The sequence below is a fragment of the Rattus norvegicus genome, chromosome 9 (genome assembly GCF_021556685.1).
Source record: "Rattus norvegicus strain SHRSP/BbbUtx chromosome 9, alternate assembly SHRSP_T2T, whole genome shotgun sequence".
Lineage (NCBI taxonomy): Eukaryota > Metazoa > Chordata > Mammalia > Rodentia > Muridae > Rattus > Rattus norvegicus.
In genome coordinates this window covers 76,453,668-76,473,891 of record NC_141542.1, presented here as the reverse complement: position 1 = coordinate 76,473,891, position 20,224 = coordinate 76,453,668, and the positions used below count along the sequence as shown (strand labels likewise).

General features: G+C 38.2%; 1 protein-coding gene across 7 annotated transcripts in view; it reads right to left on the bottom strand.

The window, feature by feature from the left end:
• Positions 1-333: 333 nt before the first annotated feature.
• Bmpr2 (bone morphogenetic protein receptor type 2) overlaps positions 334-20,224 on the bottom strand; it is a 115,614-nt gene continuing 95,723 nt past the window's right edge. For 2 of the 7 annotated variants that reach the window (XM_087564564.1, XM_087564565.1), the window contains 4 exons: positions 18,961-19,097; positions 13,830-14,002; positions 8,958-10,241; positions 334-930 (listed from right to left, as the gene is read on the bottom strand). In XM_087564564.1, coding sequence (XP_087420690.1) covers positions 927-930; positions 8,958-10,241; positions 13,830-14,002; positions 18,961-19,097 — 1,598 coding nt within the window. In that variant the 3' untranslated portion in view covers positions 334-926. 7 annotated transcript variants of the gene reach the window in all.

Below are 20,224 nucleotides of genomic sequence, written 5' to 3'. Positions count from 1 at the left end.
TTAACCACTTACCGACTCCGGGCTTGCACCGAGTATTTAAATTTCCTGACCTTCTGTTTCTTTCCTTATAAAAGACAGAGAACCTGTTTGTAAGGGAGTGGTGAAACTGTCCACTGTGTGTAAAGTGAGTAACGTGGCATGAGGTGTATTATAAGTAGCTAGAAAGCAGCAGCCATTGTTCTAATTGCAGTTGATCTTTCTTTCACTATCACACTAAGTTAGAGCAGCCGTGTTAGAGACAGCATATACTGACTCTTATTGCAAAGTCTCTATAATATCATATTAGCAGTAACAATTTCTGGAGACTTCATAAAATAAAAAATACACTTGCTGTTGTCATTAATATGATCTTTAATAAGTGAATAATGCACCATTTTACAGCAAGCCTTTTAAACCTAAAGAACCACCTTCAAACTTCCTTGGCCAATGTCTCTGTCTCAATACAATCTGTTTATTTAGGTTTATATATATCAAAGCATTTACTTACACTTATTCATAGAAAACTCTTCAGTGGCTTAATGTCAGCGTTCATAGTGGCATCCATAGATAATACAAAAGGAGAGTGATCTGCTGTACTCACACTCACACTGCTCCGTCACACGACTTATACAGCATGGCAAGGTCTCAGATGGCTTATACAAAAGCAAAATAACTGAAAGTAATTACTCATAAATTCACACACAATAGTCTATCTGTAATGTAAGAGCAAAACACACCAACGAAAGATACCCGTTAACAAGAAGGAGGGTTCTGAGGAAGTGCCCGTATTGTCAGCCTTTCTTTTCCGGAAAAGCATCCTCAGAAGTGAATACTTGGTAGCTTCTGTTTCTCCTGTCCATTCAGAAAAGGCATGGCAGCTACACGTCTTCCAGCCAATGTTTCAGCTATAACACCCTAAGAGTTATTTTACAGCTATCCATGTAAAGTCATCTGAAAAATTAGCAACAGAAAATTAAGAATGATTCCAGCTTACACAAGCCCATACAATAATCTCTATGGAAATAAAGAGAAGGCATACAACACTGCTTAAATAAATAAATGTTACTAGAAAAAAAAAATAAGCCACAGAAGTGAAGCAACTCAAGATTAAATTGAAACCTAATTGCTTTGAATTGCGTTTTTTAGTCATTAGTTTTCTTATTCTTATACATCTTTACAAATGTTTCTTTTATATGCTTACGACTGATAACAAGGCGGGGAGACTGAGACAAGAGACTGATTACAAGAAACTCACTGCTAAGATTTAAATATACAGCGGACCAATGAGAACTTGAGCTTGTCAACTCAAAGAACAACTGTTTGCCTCTGACAGTGTGGAAAGCTGGTCACCATAGCTCACCTTCTCAAAGACATTGAGCTGTCACCAACGACAGCTGCTCACTTTTAGAAAGTCTTATAATGCTAATTATCCCATGAGGAAATTCCATGTCAGAATTACCTTTCCTAATCTTGATATTAAAAAACAAAACAGAATGAAACATTTGCCCCATCACGTACATCCACAGAACCAAGAACAGAAAGTGTTTAAGCCAGTGCTTCAACTCCAAGGCTTAAATCTGCTGTAACATGTGGCCAATTAGTTGAGTAATTCCTTCTGTACAGTAATTACAGAACTGGGCAAGTTTTATGATTAATGAAATCAAACATCATGTGATGTGAATTAAGTCAAATAATATGATGAAACATTACTATGCAACAAATACTTTTAAATATTCAACTAGATCTAATTGCTTGTTTGTTAGCATCTGAACTCTTTCAGTGTACAAACAGTTGAAAGGGGCCCTGAGTTTTTAAGTAATACTATGTCTAAAAGTGATTCCAAACCATGAAGATGTTTCTGGAACTTAAAATACTAATTAAATGGGGGAAAAGCATTTTAAAAAGAAAGAACAGTCAAGTTGTAAATTCAAGTACAGTCAATTTTCTTTTTAAATTCACTTACAAACTAGACATTCTAATGAAGCAAAAATACTTCTAAATATTCTTTCTGCTCCAGATTTTAATGTGGGCTGCAAACTACATTTTACAAGTGAATATGTATGTTTACAATGCTCATTAGAAACACCACAAACATCAGTAATAACAAAATGGAAAATTTTAAAAAGACTCAATAGATTTATTTGGGGCATAATCTTAACACAAAGTATAGCTTCTCAAAATTTATATGCCATGGGATAAATTTTTAAGAATTTCCTTTCTATGCAAACACCTAGTTTTAATCATTTAAGAGTTGAAATGAAAACTGTTTTAGTCCAGTCTATGCTGCAAAAACAGTGACAAGCATTTCAAAAGTGGTCTACAAAAATATAAAACAACCACGAATACCTGATTTTTGTAGGGTCTGCTTTTGAAAATTAGTTTTGCATTTAGTGTTTAATAAAGTATTTGATAAAGAAAAATGTGTAATATTTGTTGTGGCTCAATCATAATACCCAAACATATAATACTTGTATCATACTGCAACATAGGTTAGCGTTTAATGGAAAAAAAGATACACAACTATATATGCATGGCTTTCTAGTTATATCTGTACAGATATAAAAATCATAAAACATACTTTAATAGAAAAATGTTAGATAATACAAAAATGTTAGGTGCTGATTTTCAGGTGGTCTGATGATTAAATCCAATGGTAACATCTTTATTCTCAATTCTATCAAACTATTGTGATATAAATTAACTGGCATAATTAATTTGAATATAACATAGAATTTTAGTGCTTTTAAATATAAATAAAGTAATTAAAATAGATTTGAGAAGAAAAAAACCCTAAAAGAAGTGGAACAATTTTATCTGATGAACTGGTGTTAACTGAGAAGCCAGAAGCTGACTGAAGAGTGTTAGAGAGGATGACTGTCTCTTCTCTTCTCCCTACTAGGTATGAGAAACAGACCTTAAATCAAATGAGAGAGACTGAACAGGTATGAAGAAAACTTTCCTGACATATGACTGCAAGTCAGAGAGTGGAGGACAGGTGCTATAAACCATGAGGGACTTAAAGAGAGGAACAGGTAGGTGTTACCACCTCTTTGGGCACATGGAGATTTCCTCAGTGTTAATGTGGACACTTATAGAAAAGTCTTTTTTGATAATAACCTTTGTTAAGTAGTTCAGAAAGTAGCTGGCTAGACTGAAAGAATCAAAAAGCAGTTAGGAAGGGATCATGAAAGGTAGTTTTTGGATGAAGTTTGCATAGTTCATAATCTAAAAAAAACTTAAAAAGAAAAGCAAAATACACCACAACCCACTGCTAGTCAAGGGTGTGAATATTTAAAACTATTATAGCCTAAAAGGCTCCTAGGGCCTATAAGGGGTTGTTACACACATCCTAGAATGCTGGTCTAGAACAGTAGAATTAGAATGTGTGCAGAATCTTTTAAGGACTTAAGGATATAAGGTAATTATATATTTTCAAAAACCTGTGGCTAATCATATAATAACATATACATGACTGGTACTAAGCTCAACATAGGTTTATAAAATGTGATAAATATAATATCAAATTCTAATAGTGACTCCCAGTGAAATATTTATGTCCATAAACATGACAAGAGGAAACCAATGTTTATTTTCTTTCCACTTTAAATGACTAATTAACAGAGAGTAAACAGGTTAGCTGTACCATATCAGATTTTCCTTTGGGATTCAGAAGTCAAACTTGGAAATATTTTAAATAAAATTTGTAATTCCCACTGATTTGAGTGTTCCTTATATTCAGAACCAACATACAGGTTCTGGAAAAAGTATACACACATCCAGAAGCTCCACAAGCCTGCGAATGTTAACCTTCTACTCTCTCTACAGATTATTTAGTTCTCTGGATTAACAACTTTTTCCTAACATTGGTAAAACTGAAGCTTTAAAGATGGAGTCAAAGGATTGAGAAGACTGCAAGTTTACATAAAAGTCTTCTTTCCGAGAGAGGTACGGGGTCACGTTAGGGAGCTCCCGCTCCATCTGCTCCCTTCACTGTCTCCTAGCATTTACTTTCCCTTTTCTTCTGCAATGTAAAAATATTAGGAGACAGGTAAGACGACTGTTGAGATGTGGGCTGAATTTTGTATTGAATTAGGAACTGTTTTAGCTTTACCTAACTTAAGATCATTAAGGAACCTGGCCTGGCTTACACACAAACCACACGTCTGCTGGAGCACAACATGTCAGGACACTGCACATCAGCTCATAAAGAATGTAGACCATGTGTTGTGCATAAAAGACACATGGAGAGACAGACCCAGGGTGAAATCCCAGGTATGTCTGGGATGAAACAGACAGATTTCCATTTAATTTTTATTTCCTCATTTGTAAAATATGAATATTAATTATAATAATGGTTGCTCTGAGAATGAAAAGATGAGTGTATGTAATGCCAGTTTTCAGCATGTCTTCACAAACTTCTACAGTAGCAGTATTTTTTAAATTATACATTTAAATTAGCTAGGATTTTTATTTAAATGATTTTACTCTATACATAATTCAAATCAAGTTATTTCCATCACATAGCTCTGGTATATAACTAGTATTTTAAGGTTTACTGTTGTCATTTATAATTATGTGCATGTGTGTGTGTGTGCGGGTAGGATGGTGTTATGTGCATGTCAGTGGAGGCCAAAAGAGGGAATTGGATTCTGTGGAAGTTGTGAGCTGCCATGTAGCTGCTGGGAACTGAACTTGGGTCCTCTGTAAGCGCAGGAAGCACTGTTATTATTATGTCATCCCTCCAGCCCCACAACTAGAATATTCTTAAGGGAACTAACCATACTCTGATGTCCTATTATATTACTGTCCCTAGAAATCTTTTTAAATTAAATGACTTTCATTCAAAAGGCCTAAAATTAATTTCTGTGTGTGAAATTTTGTGGTAAATTCCATTTCGGCTCAAGAATCAGATTAAATAAATCTAACTAGTGTTAAAGGGATTTCTGCATGCTGTGTAGTACAGATTTCAAATTTTATTAAAATGACCTATACTTACTACCTTTCCTATTCTTCAAGCAGTTCAAGGAATTATTTGTTTTAAATACATTTGCATGAGATGGGAACTATAGAGATTTCTTTTATCTGGCATATTAATTTTTGAAGCATTCTATTATTAAACATTAAAGACTTGAAAAATTCAAACTGACTGGCCCTAATATACACTGTATCAGAATGTAAGACAATTTTTCTGATAGGAAAAGATCAGTTGGACCTCAAAGGGTCATTTATTCTTAATGTTTCAAATTGAAGATGGGAGGAATATAATTTATTATGATTTAAAGTTGTCATACAATTGGAAAATAAAAATTCTGAAATGCATTTGAAAGCCATTTGGACAAAAGAAATGAGTGAAAGATTCAAATTATTTGTTACATAGACAAAGGGCAGTAACTAACTAGAGAAAAAACAAAAACAAAAACAACTGTATGGAGAAGACAAAAATATATATAAGACTCTGAACCACAAGAGGGGCCGATGAAACACAAAAGTCAGAAAGGAGTCCTGGGCACAGGTAAGACAATCCTAATCCTAAGAACTGAGAGCTCTCGTCAGTGCTGCGGCTGACTACATGGAAAACGCTGTCACGTCAAAGCACGGCAGGTCGGGTACGAGTTAAACGGAAGGAAAGAGGATTACAAATGAGAATGGATTAAAATGGTTCAGGACAGAAGAACCAAAATCAGGACTTTGGAGATTTGCACTTAACTTTTTATCTTCCTGCTAAAACTGAAAACATAGTCAGATAATGGATATTAAGGATTCTGAGAATCTGAAAACCATGAGAACAGTGTCTACAAACTGATAGGAAGCAATGTTTAGGGAAATTTTCTAAAATTTTTGACAGAAAGTGCTTTATTAAAAGACACAGAGACTGTTGTTTCAGAGATCACTAGTGACAAAAGAAGCAAAAGCATCGTGACAGCAAGGCCACGGCACATCGTCAGCAGAAGACGCTCTATCACGACAAACAGTGAGTGCTGCTCGCCATCAGAGAACGTGTGAAACTGGCAAAGGGAGAAACTACAAAAGCAGTCAGTGAAGAACGAAGTTAGGAAAGACAGGGCCAATCTTAGTCTGCTCAACGGCCCTAAGTTGGCAGCAAGCCTTTCTTCCATAGGATCTGGCGAGCTGGCTGGAGCTTTCCACAGTGTTTTAGGTCACGGGAGGAGGAGGAATCACTTTTTCACATAGAACTGTCAGGCAGTGCTGGGAAACAAGGAACCATCCTATAGATTCGATTACTCCTGAAGTTACTATAAATAGGAAATGTGATTTAATTTGTGACGGTCAGAAAGTGAAAGTTACTATACTAATCACTTTGCCCAGCTATTTAAACATTCCATGTAGGTTTAGCTCTATACATTTTTTGATAAAAAATACTTCTTAAATAATGAATACAGACATGAACATAAACATAGAAAAATAAAAGGGAGAAGGCTAATATTTGCTTTCCTCTGTTTTGTTCTATGCTCTCTTATGAGCTTCCAAAACCAGAACCAGACATGCTTAGTGAAATGCCTGGAAGGAAACACTTAGCACTGGAAGGTTAGAAGACAATGGCATCTCAATACATGTTTTGGTAAGTCCTGTGTGGAGCCCTTTGGACAGCGTCTAAGCATCTCCATAAGGAGAAAGCTGGAAAATGTTCATATTGTCGAAGACCAGGGAAAATGTTTCTTTCAACAATGGAAGAAGAATGTGTGCCCTGCTAGGAAGAGAGCAGATGAGAAAGCTTCTTTGTGGTCTACAGACTATTGCACATTCAAATAAAACACAGAAGAATGTCCAACAGATTATGGTCAAAAACACGTTAACATATAAACTAGCTTGTGCCCAGAAATAAAACATGGATACCAGACACCGTTGCAGTCAAACCTGTCTTAATTTGCTTCTGTTTTAATGACCTTTAGAAAATGGTCCAAACTGATTATCAGCAATACATTGTTTTTGCTTTTTTTCTTAAAAAAAATATTTTGAGACCACTTTTGATAAGCACACATATAATGTGGTCATAACAGACAAATAGAACTTTAGCAAGACTAAACAAAAGTGCAAAACTTAAAAAACAAAATTAAAAAATATGGAAGCATAAGCTAAAGTTTTCTGCATAGCTGAAATCTATTTAAAGCAAGTCCTTGCTGCAGGGGTGGGAAGGGGTGCTGACAGGAGGTTAAAGCAGTTTTTTTTTTTTTAAATGTCTTCTGCATGTTTAAATGATGCAAAAAAATAATTTCACTCCATAAGCTTGAAAACATCTCACAGACAATTCATTCCTATATCTTTAGACACCATGGTTGTGGCAGTGCCTCCCTCTGCGAGGTACACAGCAGTGCTAGATTTAGAATGGACTGCCCTGTCACTGCCATTGTTGTTGACCTCACAGTCCAGTGGCTCGGTGGAGATGACCCAGGTGGATGGGCGCCACCGCTTAAGAGAGTATGGAGTTTTCACACGTCTCTTGATCTTTTCGCCTGATCCTGATTTGCCATCCTGCGTTGACTCACCTACTGGAAACAAAAGGAAATGAGCTGTGTAAAAGGAAAATATTTTTTTTTTAATTCTTTTTTTTCGGAGCTGGGGACCGAACCCAGGGCCTTGCGCTTGCTAGGCAAGTGCTCTGCCACTGAGCTAAATCCCCAACCCCGAAAATATTTAAAAGTAGAGGAGTTCGTTGGGCATATAATGCAGCTGATGGAGTGCTTGCCTAGAATGCAAAGGGTCCTGAGCTCCAACTCAGCAGCACAAGAGCCCCCCAGTCCTGGTGCATATGGCAGTCACAGCACCTTGGAAGTAGAAGCAAGAGGGTCAGAGGCTCAAGATCCTCCGCACAAGGCCTGCCTGAGCTGTGTAAGACGCTATCAGCAAAACCAAACAAAACTAAGCTGGATGGAGAACAAGGGGCTGAATTTCACAAACAGGTCAAGCCAGCATAGAGTCCAATGAAGGACATTTCTTGAATATGTGATGATTCTAGGTGATGTTTCTCTAGGCAAAATTCAACCAACTCAGTTTTGAGTCTTATCTAAAAAAATAATTAAAACTCACAAGAACTAAGAAAATTCAAAATTCTTCATTATATTCTCAAATTCTTTTGTTCTGGTGTAGACTCCAACTTGCTTAAAAACAGGTATCATTTGACTTAATGCTGACAGCAGGGCTAGCTGTGAGTGGGTGATGTACTCCTGTAATCCAAGTTCCTAGAATCCAAGGAGAAGGATACTGACTTCAAGTCCAGCCTCTGGCCACAGTGAGTTACTGAATGAGTCCTTGTCTCAAAAAGACAAAGCAAAACAATGTCCAAATGACCAAATCATACGGTCTCTAACACGTAACAGTTTTGGAGGGATGACCATTATCCCATTAATTCTGTTTTCATACTTGACAAGAAGCTTTATGGATACAGAAGCACGAAAGTTGAGTCAACTAGCTTGTAATATAAACCACTTAAGCAAAGAGCCAGGTTTTCTTTTCTTTGTGGTTCTGGAACTAAAACCTAGGTCTTATGTATTATGGGCAGGTGCTCTACCTATGAGCTACACCTCCAGGCAAGGGGTAGATAATTTGCTATTCGGAGACCTTCTTTCAGTCCACTCTTTAGTTTAAGAAAGCATAAAACACATAAAAGAAGTCTCTTGACTTCTACAATTTATTAAGATCTGGGTGTGTTGGCACACTCCTAATCTCAGCACTTCGGGAATTTAAGACCAGCCTGGTCTATAAAGTAATTTTTCCAACCCCTTAATACAAACACACACACAGACACACACACAGATACACACACACACACACAGACACACAGACACACACACACACACACACACAGACACACACACACACACACTTACTCTGTATACTGCACACACACACACTCTTACTCTGTAAACTGCACACATACACACACACATTTACTCTGTATACTGTACACACATGCACACACACACACACACACACACACACACACACACACACACACACACTTACTCTGCATGCTGCTGCCATCCAGGATATTTGTGGCTGAAAGATCCAGAGAATTGGGCCTCTGTGCTCTTCTGGGCTTTGCTGGCCCAGGGTCTGCAGCTGTGCTTGTAACACCTTGTGTAGGGACATCTTGTTCTGAACATGGATTGCTGTTGTTGTTATTGGAATTAGTTCGGCCACCTTCTAATGGCCGTTCCCTCCTGTCTACCAAACGATCCAGAACCCCTTCATCATGGCCAGCCTGCTGCTCTCGTCTCAGTAAAGGTTCATGTTCATCAGGACTGGAATTGATATTCAGTCTGGTATCCTCACCATTAAATTGATTCTGCAGCATTTCTTGGGCCCTATGTGCCACTATGTTGGCTGCCTGGCCAGATGGCACTACCCCATTGGCATACTGGGTTGTGGCAGCATGGGAATTAACATTGTGGCTTCTACCTGCCACACCATTCATAGTTACTGTCACCACATGAGGCTCTGCTGCATTGATTGTATTCATCTTGGCAACTCCAGTTTCTACTTGTTTCAAGTTTGATTTGTGCTTGTTGCCAAATTTTAGCCGGGGTTCTTTAGTTGAATTTTTGGTGTTCAAAGGCAAACTAGTAGGTCTCTTCGGAAGGTTCTGTTGCTTAGGGAGAGGATAGAGCTGAGCAGGTGGGACATCAGGAATTAAACATGCTTGCCCATTTGCAGCCTGTGTGAAGTCCTGTTGTCCAGTCACTTCCACCGCAAGCTTTATGAGTGGATAAAGCAAGCTGGAACTGGTACTGCTCAACGGGTCTGGCCCACTGAACTGCTTCAGAGAATGCTCCATGAGATTCTCATCAGAGCTTTCCTTGAGGTTCTTATCAACTTCTTTTGGGTCTAGCTTATTAGTTTCCAAGTCTTCTTCTGTCAGCTGTAAGCAGACAGGGGTTGGCCCGAGTGACTGTGCAACATTTGTGGCATGCAAATGTGTCTCATCTGGGTATGGCATCTCAGATATCGTGGTCATGCCAGTACTTGGAGTGAGGCCAGAGGTGTTTGTGGTGGTTGTGTTTGTGGACAGGCTTGTGACGCTTGTTTCTGGGCTAGGGATTCGAGCTTGTGCTTGCTGTCGTTCATAATTAATTGAGTTTCGGTTCTTTTCTCCTATTGTCAACGGTGTGCTGGACATTGAATGCTCAGAGGAAATATTTTTCACAATGCTGTCAGTGTGATGAATTGAGTCTTCAATATATGAGGAAGAGGAATAATCTGGGTAAGGCCCGATTTTTGGCACACGCCTATTATGTGATAGGTTGCTTGAAGAGAGAGAAAAACGTAGACATTGAGAACACAAACTTAATAACAAACTGTCATCTATTCCCAGCAAACACTACTGATTCCAAAGCCCCACTGCTTTTCATTTTATGCTTTACAGTCTTTTTATTGCTTTTTTTAGTTGAATGTATATGAGGCACGCGTGGAGATCAGAGGACTACTTGTGGGAGGTGCTTCTTTTCCAACATGTGGGTTAGGGATCAAACTCAGACTGTCAGGCTTGGTGGCAAGCACTTCACCCACCAAACCATCTCACTACTATTTTACCCTGAATCATATTTAAGAGATTACTTCAAACTCCTGGTAATTGTTAACAGCTTGGTAAATTCAAACTTTATGAGGTTATTTTATGCAGTCTGTAAGACTGTGTGGAAATCTATATGGTTCCAGATAGAATTTTTATGGGCGCTCATTATTAACTTTGGGGCTGGAGATGACTCAGTGGGTAAGTGTCTCAGCAACTCTTTGATTTCCAGCACCCACATGACAGCTCACAAATGCCTGTAATTTCAGTCCCTGGAGATCCAATGCCATCTTCTGGCCTTGGAAGAACAAAAGAAAAATTTAAAAAAAAATACAGAAGAGTTAATTTAAAAAAACCCTCACCTATAATTTTATATCATCAGCAAAGAACAATACACTTTTTTTTGTTTTTTTTTGTTTTTTTTTCGGAGCTGGGGACCGAACCAAGGGCCTTGCGCTTCCTAGGTAAGCGCTCTACCACTGAGCTAAATCCCCAGCCCCAGAACAATACACTTTTAATGAACTGTACATTTGTACAAGTAGATAGTTTTGTAAGTAGAGGAACCACACAGGTGTATTTATATTGTATTTCTGTAATCCTAGATCCAACAGTATATGCTCAACAAATATGTTATGGACTAGGTTCAAGTGGCTGAGCAATGAAAAAGAACATTGAATTTGTTCACTTTTCCAAACATGCTCATTTAAGAGCACAGACTAACAATGCAGCATGTTCACAGGAAGCCACTATCAGTGTAAGTTGTAGAGCTAGGACATGAGGTGAATATGACACTCAAAGGAACCAAGATTCAGGAAAATTCTTTAGTTACTGAGATGAACAGCCAACAACAGCACTCCTGGGCATGACAGCTCTGGGCTGCCTATAATTATTCTTTAATTTATTAACCATTCTGTAATTATTTAAAATCTCATTACAGAAGGGATAGCCTTCACTGAGATGACCAAGGTACTGAGACATTAACAGATAACAGTATTACAGAAGAGACTCATCAGCTGTAGGAAACTAGGTTCTCAAAAGATTGCTGTATTACAGGGGATGACAATTTATAACATCAGATAACAAATACACTTGTAAGAAAATGTTGTTGTATAACCATGAAAGGGAAATTAAGGATGTATGGAGAGGTTAAGGCTCAATAAAATAAAGCCTACAGTGCAAACACCTATTGAATGAACTATCATTTAAGGAAACTAACTGACAAGAGATCAGAGGTGAGAAGACTCATTCCAAGTAGAGGTGAGTACACAAAGAAAGGGGGGAAAAGCCAAAGGAAAGGAGAGACATAGATTGTTTTTCTTATCATTCAAGAAAAATTACCAAGTATTTAAAGTAAAAGCTTCACTAACCCTTTAAGTCTTTATTTTATGTATATAAACATTTGCCTGCAGATATATGTGTGCACCGTGTGGTACCTGTAGAGGTTAGAATAGGGAGTTGGACTCTTGGACTCTGAGTTGCAACGGTTAGGAACAACCATGTGGGTGGGCGCTGGGAACTGAACCAGGCTTCTCTGCAAGGGCAACAAGGGCTCTCAACCACTGAGCCAGCTCTCCAGTCTCTCTGCTGAATCTTGACAGATGAATAGATTGCATAGTTTACAGACTATAGCGCAGTGGAAATGCAGAGTGAGGATGGAAGCAGAAGACTTTTCTAGTACTTGTAAAGTGAGGACGCTTGTATTCAGAAGCTGCTCTCTACCCTCCTTGGCTTGTGAGAAGCAGGGTATTTAGCTGAAGCCCACTCTACCTATTTACTAGTAGTGTAAATCACACATAATGTAGACTGTTCTTACAGAGGGGAGTAGAAAATAGAAAAAATTTCAAGAAAAGTATATTTTTATTTACATGTCCCCTGGTAATATTTTCCTGGACATTTTCTTGAAACTTTTAAATATTTATTATATAAAGTAATAAAGTTGTTATTTTTACTCCCAAATGCAGAACCAAGAATATAGGTGATCTATTTACAAGTACCAAATTATAGGGATGTTTTGGCTTTTTACATTTTGAGACAAGCCCAGATTGGCCTGGAATTCATAAGATAGTCTAAACTGGCTTTGAACTTGTGGCAATCCTCTTGCCTCAGCCTCCCAAGCTCTGAAATGACAGGCATTAACTACCATGCCTAGTTAATTTTGTTAGAAACCTTTTTATTTAGGATTCAAAATTATAGTTCTAACAAATGAAATGTCTCATAAAAACAATATTCGCATTGGAGTAGAAGGCCACTTTTGGGTGATGTTACTGTGAACTTATTAGTAAAGTATTCTTTTAAGAAAAAAAAATCACTGGATAGGCAGTCAGAAAGTCTTAGTGTCCAGTGAAACAGCAGTTGGGTCACAGTTTTATTTGCTCAAAAGAAGAGAGAAGACTACTAATAACAACAAAAGATATCCCACATGAATGTAGACATTCTTACACACGTTTTATAACTATGAAAATGTTTTACCCTTAACATTAAGGGCAAGTTATATTAATAAAGACTAATTATTAATTAAATTTTTCAAGATATTGTTTCTCTGTGTAGCTCTGGCTGTGCAGGAACTTTCTCTGTATACTAGGCTGGCCTTGAACTCAGAGATCTGAGTGCTAATAGTATACGCCAGTACAACTAGGTAATAAAAACTAATTTCTTTTCCTGTATCTTTAGATATAAAAATACATATTCTGTCTTTTTTTTTAAAAGATTTATTTATTTATTTATTATATATAAACACACTGTCACTGTCTTCAGACACACCAGAAGAGGGCATCAGATCCCATTGCAGATGATTGTGAGCCCCCATGTGGTTGCTGGGATTTGAACTCGGGACCTCTGGAAGGGCAGTCAGTGCTTTTTTTTTTTTTTTTTTTTTTTGGTTCTTTTTTTCGGAACTGGGGACCGAACCCAGGGCCTTGTGCTTCCTAGGTAAGCGCTCTACCACTGAGCTAAATCCCCAGCCCCAGTCTCTTAACTATTGAGCCACCTCTTCAGCCCCATATTCTGTCTTGTATTCATATAAATAAATATTTCTGGAATAAGAATGGAAATACTGAAAGGCTACAGAGATGGCTCTGTGTTTAAGAGCTACATTCTTCTTGAAGAGGACCTGAATTCAGATCACAGCACCAGAGCTCACAAACTGCCTATAATCCTAGCTCTGGGGGTTCTCATCTCATCTCATCTGCACATCCCTGCTCCCACATACACATAATTAAAAGTAACAAAAATAAATCACTCTAAAAAAAGGAAGTTTATCCCTGTCCTTCATTTGGTGGCGGCTGCCAACACCTTCAGATAGATTCCAAGCCCCTCCGGATCCTACCGTTCGTTCTGCATAGCAGTCGACATTGGGTTGACCGTTGGGCTCACAGACTTGTTTCTCTCCCATATCATCATGAGTTCAGCCATTCTCTCCTCAGCACACTGTGCAGTGAGCCGAGCCTCTGCATCCTGGTCCCAGCAGTCTTCGATTGTTTCTTTGAGTGACCTCACTGCCTATAGCATAAAATATACATCAGATAATATGCTGTTTTTAAAAACTGTATTCAGGTTTTTAATTTAAAATATATCAAAGAAAATCAGGTTTTGTTTGTGTGGTTTGTTTGCTTCAAAACAAGGTTTCCCTGTGTAACCTTGGCTGTTCTAGAATGCACTCTGAAGACTAGGCTGGCAGAGAACTGAGATCCTCCTGCCTCTGCCACTGCCTCCTAGTGCTGGGATTAAAGATGTGTGCCACCATGCTAGGCTCCAAACTAATATTTTAAAAAATATAATAAAATACTCTTCTAAAAGAGTAAAAATGAGGGATTCCTAAAAGCAAAGGAGTAAGCAGATAAGGAACTTTTAACTTAGCTCCCTGAAAAGGAACAGCTGTGGTATGTTAATGTGTTTCTTCAAGGCCTGGGATTTACATTGCTATTGTTAATACACAACCCTGTTATCAATAGCCACTAATCACATTTCAAAAATAAGTTTATGGACCAGCATGAGGTGGCTCAGAGGGCAAAGTCACTTGCTGAATAAGCTGGTGATGTAAGTTTGATCACCAGAATTTAAACAGTTAAGAGTACAGACTGCTTTTCAAGAGTACCTGAGTTCAAATCCCAGCAACAACGTGACAGCTCACAACTGTCTAACTCTTGTTCTGACACCCTCATACAAATGTGTGTGTGTATGCATGCATGTTTTATTTCTGGATTTATTTACTTTATGTGTCTGAGTGCTCTATTTGCATGTATGCCTGCATGCCAGAAGATCCCATTACAGATGGTTGTGAGCCACCAGGTGTTTGCTGGGATTTGAACTCAGGACCTCTGGAAGAGAAGTCGGTGCTCTTAACCGCTAAGCTATCTCTCCAGCCCTAAAGTATGTTTTTAATAAACAGAGCAGCTATAAAAGATAAACATTATTTTTAAAAGACTTAAAATGATACTTTAAAACACAGTAACAAAATTTCAGTATTTATTTGAGTAGCTAAATAGCAAATATAAGGGGACAGAAGAAAGAACCTGTGGAGTTGAAGATGAAAAACAAAATGATTCCGTGTAAGGCCAGAAGTCAATAAAATAAGGAGCAGAGATAGGAGACATGGACATGATCCCAGAACAGGAGCACACATGCTGAATATTCAGTGTAGGGCTTCCAAATGGGGATGAGAAAGGGGCAGGAGGAATGCCTGAACACATGGTTTGAAACTCCTCAAATTAAGCAAAATAAGTGAATCCACAGACCCAAGAAACTTGACGAACACTAAGCAGGATAGAATAAAGCCACAGCTTCATAAGACAACTTACAGCTGAAGTGTCATAAACCAAACCAAACCAAACCAAACCAAACCAAAACAAAAAGAAACAACAACCCCCCCACGGAGATTCTGACAATGAGAAATTTCAAAAAAGACTCTCCAATAAGATCAACAGCCATTTCTCAGTGGAAACCATTGAAGCAAGATAGGTGTGACATATTTAAAGCATTGAAATAGAAAACAACTGTTAAGAATTACATATCAGGGGCTGGGGATTTAGCTCAGTGGTAGAGCGCTTACCTAGGAAGCGCAAGGCCCTGGGTTCGATCCCCAGCTCCGAAAAAAAGAACCAAAAAAAAAAAAAAAAAGAATTACATATCAAATAAAATTATCCTTCAATAATGAAGAAATTAATATAATCCCAGGTATAACAAATCTAGGGAGTGCATTGCTAGTAGACATGCCCTATAAGAAAGTTAAATGGGGTTCTCTACCCTAAGATTTAAAAAGTAATTACAAATAATTATAAGAGCTAATAAACTGTATTTTAAATAGCTCTTCCTTTTTAAGAGAGAATTAAGAAACCCTTACTCATTTTAATAAACTATACACCTCCTCCCTAATTCTTGTATTGTATTGTTACTGCAGTGAAACTGTTTCCCCCGCTCCTGGCTGTAACTTATCAGGTTTAAATGGATTTGTTGGAAGTAAACCAAGTATTACAAATCCCTTACTTAGCAACTTCATCTAAATTAGAAGTAAAAAGTTTCCGGGTAAATCTGCATATGCTGCATATCCCACAATAGTAGGGATGCAAACAGATACTTCAAATAGACCTTAGTTGTGGTGAAATCAAACAATTTAAAGAAGATGAAAGGAAGTTGCAGTTTATTATAACAAAATCTCAAAGATTTCATAGACAATTCCCCGTGGGGTCAGCAGCTCTGGAGAGCCATGGTAAAGAACAACTCATCCTCCCACCTATGAGGGCTCTTAAGGAGCTGCCCAAGTTCCCAGAGCAAAACTGCATTGGGAGGGAATCGTGTGCATACGAAGATAATAATAAGCTCTGTAATGGCCATACACCTGAAGATCTGAAGCACAAGCTTGCTTTGACATTAATCTATTAACAAAGATGGCCAATGAGATAAATTCAATATATCTGAATGGAAATATACAGGGATTCTTTAGTCTTTGATATAACAATAATGAAAATATTCTATTCTACTAAGGCAATCCAAAAATGGGATGTGAAAATATATAGTAAAATGATTTAAATTACTATATTTCTTCATGCTTTTTTTAAATTATAGTTAAGAAAATTAATTTGTACTACGTATAAAGATATAATGAATACCTTCAGAGTAATCATTACTACCTTCTTAAAAAAAGAGATCACTGAGGAAATAGGAAGCCTCCTAGAAATATAAGTATGACTGCAAAAGCTGAAATAAAAATTTTTGAGTCCATTCTGAGGGAGAATGGCATGTGCTGTGGTGTGCATATAGCAGTCAGAGGACAACCTGCATCGGTCAGTTCTGTCTGTCTACTCTGGATCCCAGGGACTTAAATACGTCATCAAGCTGGGTGGCAAGGGTCTTGGCCTGATGAGTTATCCTCCCATCCAGGAAATTAGAAAAATACACTGAAGAAATAACTGCTACCACGTACTAGTGAGAAATTAGCCGAGAACTCAAAAGATAAAGCCGAGCACGTCCTGAACAACGTTGAGCAATGATGAAAACCAGATGGAGGCTGGAGGTGTAGCTCAGAGGGTAGACTGCCAGCATACACAAGACACTGCATTAGAGGACAACATCCCACAGTCAGCACAGTGGCACACACACTTCAGAGGTGAAGGTGGGGACTAAAAGTATGCTCAGTTACATGGGTAGCCCTGACTCCCACACACACAAAAGATGGAAAATAAAAGAAAGATAATCAGACTTGAAGTGTCAGGTGCTTCAATATTAGTTTAGTGAGAATTCAAGGTCAAAGAAATATAAGGAAAGAAGTAATTTTAAAAGAAATACTGGAGAGCTTCTGACTGAGGAAAGTTCTGAATTTTCAAACTGAAAAACCTATTCAATACCCAGGGGGAAATGTGAAAAGATCCATGCTAACACACACCCAAGTGAAATTTCAAAACTGCTTTGGTAAAAGGAGTCTTAATAGCTTTCAAACACACAGACAAAAACTGGGTGTGGTGGTAGACTCCACTGTGGTGGAGTGGAGGAGTAGCCTCCATGGGCTCATACACTTGAATGCAGATCCTGTTTGAAGAGGAGTAGCCTCCATGGGCTCATATGCTTGAATGCAGATCCTGTTTGGGAAGGATCAGGAGGTGTGTGCTTGATGGAAGAAGTGTGTTGTCACTGAGGGTTTCAGATTTGAGGTTTCAAAAGCCCACACCAGGCTCAACCTTGTCTTCTCTGATAGCTGCCTACTGATCAGCATCAGCTGTCAGCTAATGCTTCAGCACCATGCCTGCCTGCATGCCACCACATCCTGTCATGATGATCATGGTCTAACACTTTGTAACTTAAGCACACCCCCAATTAAATGTTTTATAAGTTGCCTTGATCATGGTGTCTCTTTACCTCTAAAACAGTCAGTCAGCCAATATGTGAGAGGTGGATGCAGAAGGATGGGGCATTTAAAGCCATCCCCAGCTATGCAGAGGGTTTGAGGGCACTCTGAGCTTACTGAGAACTTATTTCAAAAGGGGGAAAAAGAGAAAGACGAAGCAGAAAGCAGTGGAGGTCTGTGGGAGATAGGCTGGTAGGCAAAAACACTATTGAGGCAAGCATGACAACCTGGGTTCTGAGCTCAGTCCTTGGAACACATTCAAAGAAGGATTCAGTGTCCTTTATGAAAAACCTCAGCACTTGTGCTGTGAGGTGGGCAATGGAGACAGAGCTGACTAGAAACTCATGGGCTAGGCAATCTGGAGTATGCAGTGTGGCAGAAACAGAAAGAGGGACCCTGCCTCAACAAGGCAAAACCAAGAACTGACTGCCACATTGTCCTCTGACCCCCACATACCATACACTCCTGCCCCCAAAATGGAGAAAGATTGGACTATATCCAGCTTTTCATTATGAAGACTGGAGGCTGGGGGACATTTTCGCTCTTTGAAACTGTTACTCTGTTAAATACTACTCATGTATGATACCGAGATGGAATGCTCTTAAACATGCAAGGACTGTGATGTCTAACACCTTACTCATATGGTAGCATAATTACTTAAGTAGAACTTCAGCAAAGAAAGAAAATCATCTAAAAGTAAGAGAAAGACATAAGATTTAAAAACTGTTGCTTCGTGTGTAGAGCCTAAAAAGAACAGGAAGTGAAGACAACAAGGAACCAGGGAATCGTGGCTGGTGATAGTAAAAGCAAGCTTTCCCAAAAGGCCAGAGCTTGTGGCAATATAGTAATGTGCTTCCTAAGACACCATGCTCAGTACTGTTGTACAGGAAATGTTCACACAACACAATTCTGATGTTTTTATTTTACTGAACTTCCTAGATCCACCTCTACACATCACGCAGCCTGTCTCGGACAGTGTTTTACATTGAAGGCCAGGCTGGCTTTGAACATGTGATTCTATTGTCTCAGTCCAATGGTGGGGGACAAGTGAGAATCATCAAAGTTAGGTGGCTTCTATTTTTGCTTATCTAGTTCTAGTAAGAAGTCCTCATTTTCTTACCAGGCTATTTTCTTTCCAGGCTTCTGGGAACTTGGGTCTCTGCTTTTCTCTTGACACAAGAACCTGCATATCCTCAAATGTGGGATGGTTTCCAACTTCTGTCTGAAAAGCCATCTGGTAATCTGGTACAGATTCACCTGTGTATTCATAGAAAAGGATAATAGAATTTCTAGTTGTCTTAGAGGACAGAATAGCAGAGCTATTTCTAATATCAAATTATATAAATTAGATAGCACTTAGATATCATAGCATAGAAATCATGTATTAAAACCTTTCAAGAATATATGCAAATTTAAGAGTCATTATTATTGGTTTGATATATTGTAAATATTTAGAAGTCTCAAATTTTATTGATAAATAAAATATTTCCAATGCTACACAGATATTTCACTTATTCTTTAGTATTGAGGATCAAACTCAAGGCCTTGCTAAGTAAGTACTAAGTGCTTAGTACTAAGTATGAACATGCTAAGTACAGACTTTAACTCAGAGCCCCTAGACAGCTTTTGGTTTGTTTTGGTTTTTGTTTTTTCAAGGTAAGATTTCTTCATATAGCCCTGGCTATCCTAGAACACACTTTGTAGACCCAGCTGGCTATAAACTCATAGAGATCTGCATCTGCCTTCCAAGTACTGGGATTAAAGGTCTGGTGTCTTTTTAAGTAAGTTTTCTACTGGGGAGCTCTTTCTCAGGCTTGATAGGTATTTTAAAATGAGACTGACTATTATTTAATTTAGGAGGGAAATATTACAATACTTGGTACCTAAAATTATGCCTGAATTCTAATCCCATATTAGAAAATAATGAAAAATTTCAGGATTCAGTACAATAATATGCAATCAAATAATCAGTATGCCTTATCAAGTTATTGGCTCAATTCTAGTTCAGCCAGAATATATCAAATACCACAATTTTTTGGTTTTGTTTTGCTTTTGGAGATAGGATCTAGTGTTTTCTAGGCTGGCCTTATATTCCTTATGTAGCCAAGGATGGCTTTAGGCTAGATCCTCCTGCTGTTAATTCCTAAGGGCTTGTGTTACAGGGATACGCTACCACACCAGCTTTATGCAGGGCTGAGGACTAAACTCAGGACTTTGTGCATGTTATATGGCACTATAGCAAATGAGCTAACTTAGGGATCTAAGTCCTATATAAAAGAAATTTTATGATAATGACTATGTCATTATTTAATTTTCCTTTTAATAAGCAGCACTTAAATCTAGAACATTAAAGGACCACTATCGTCTCAGGATTTGACCAATAG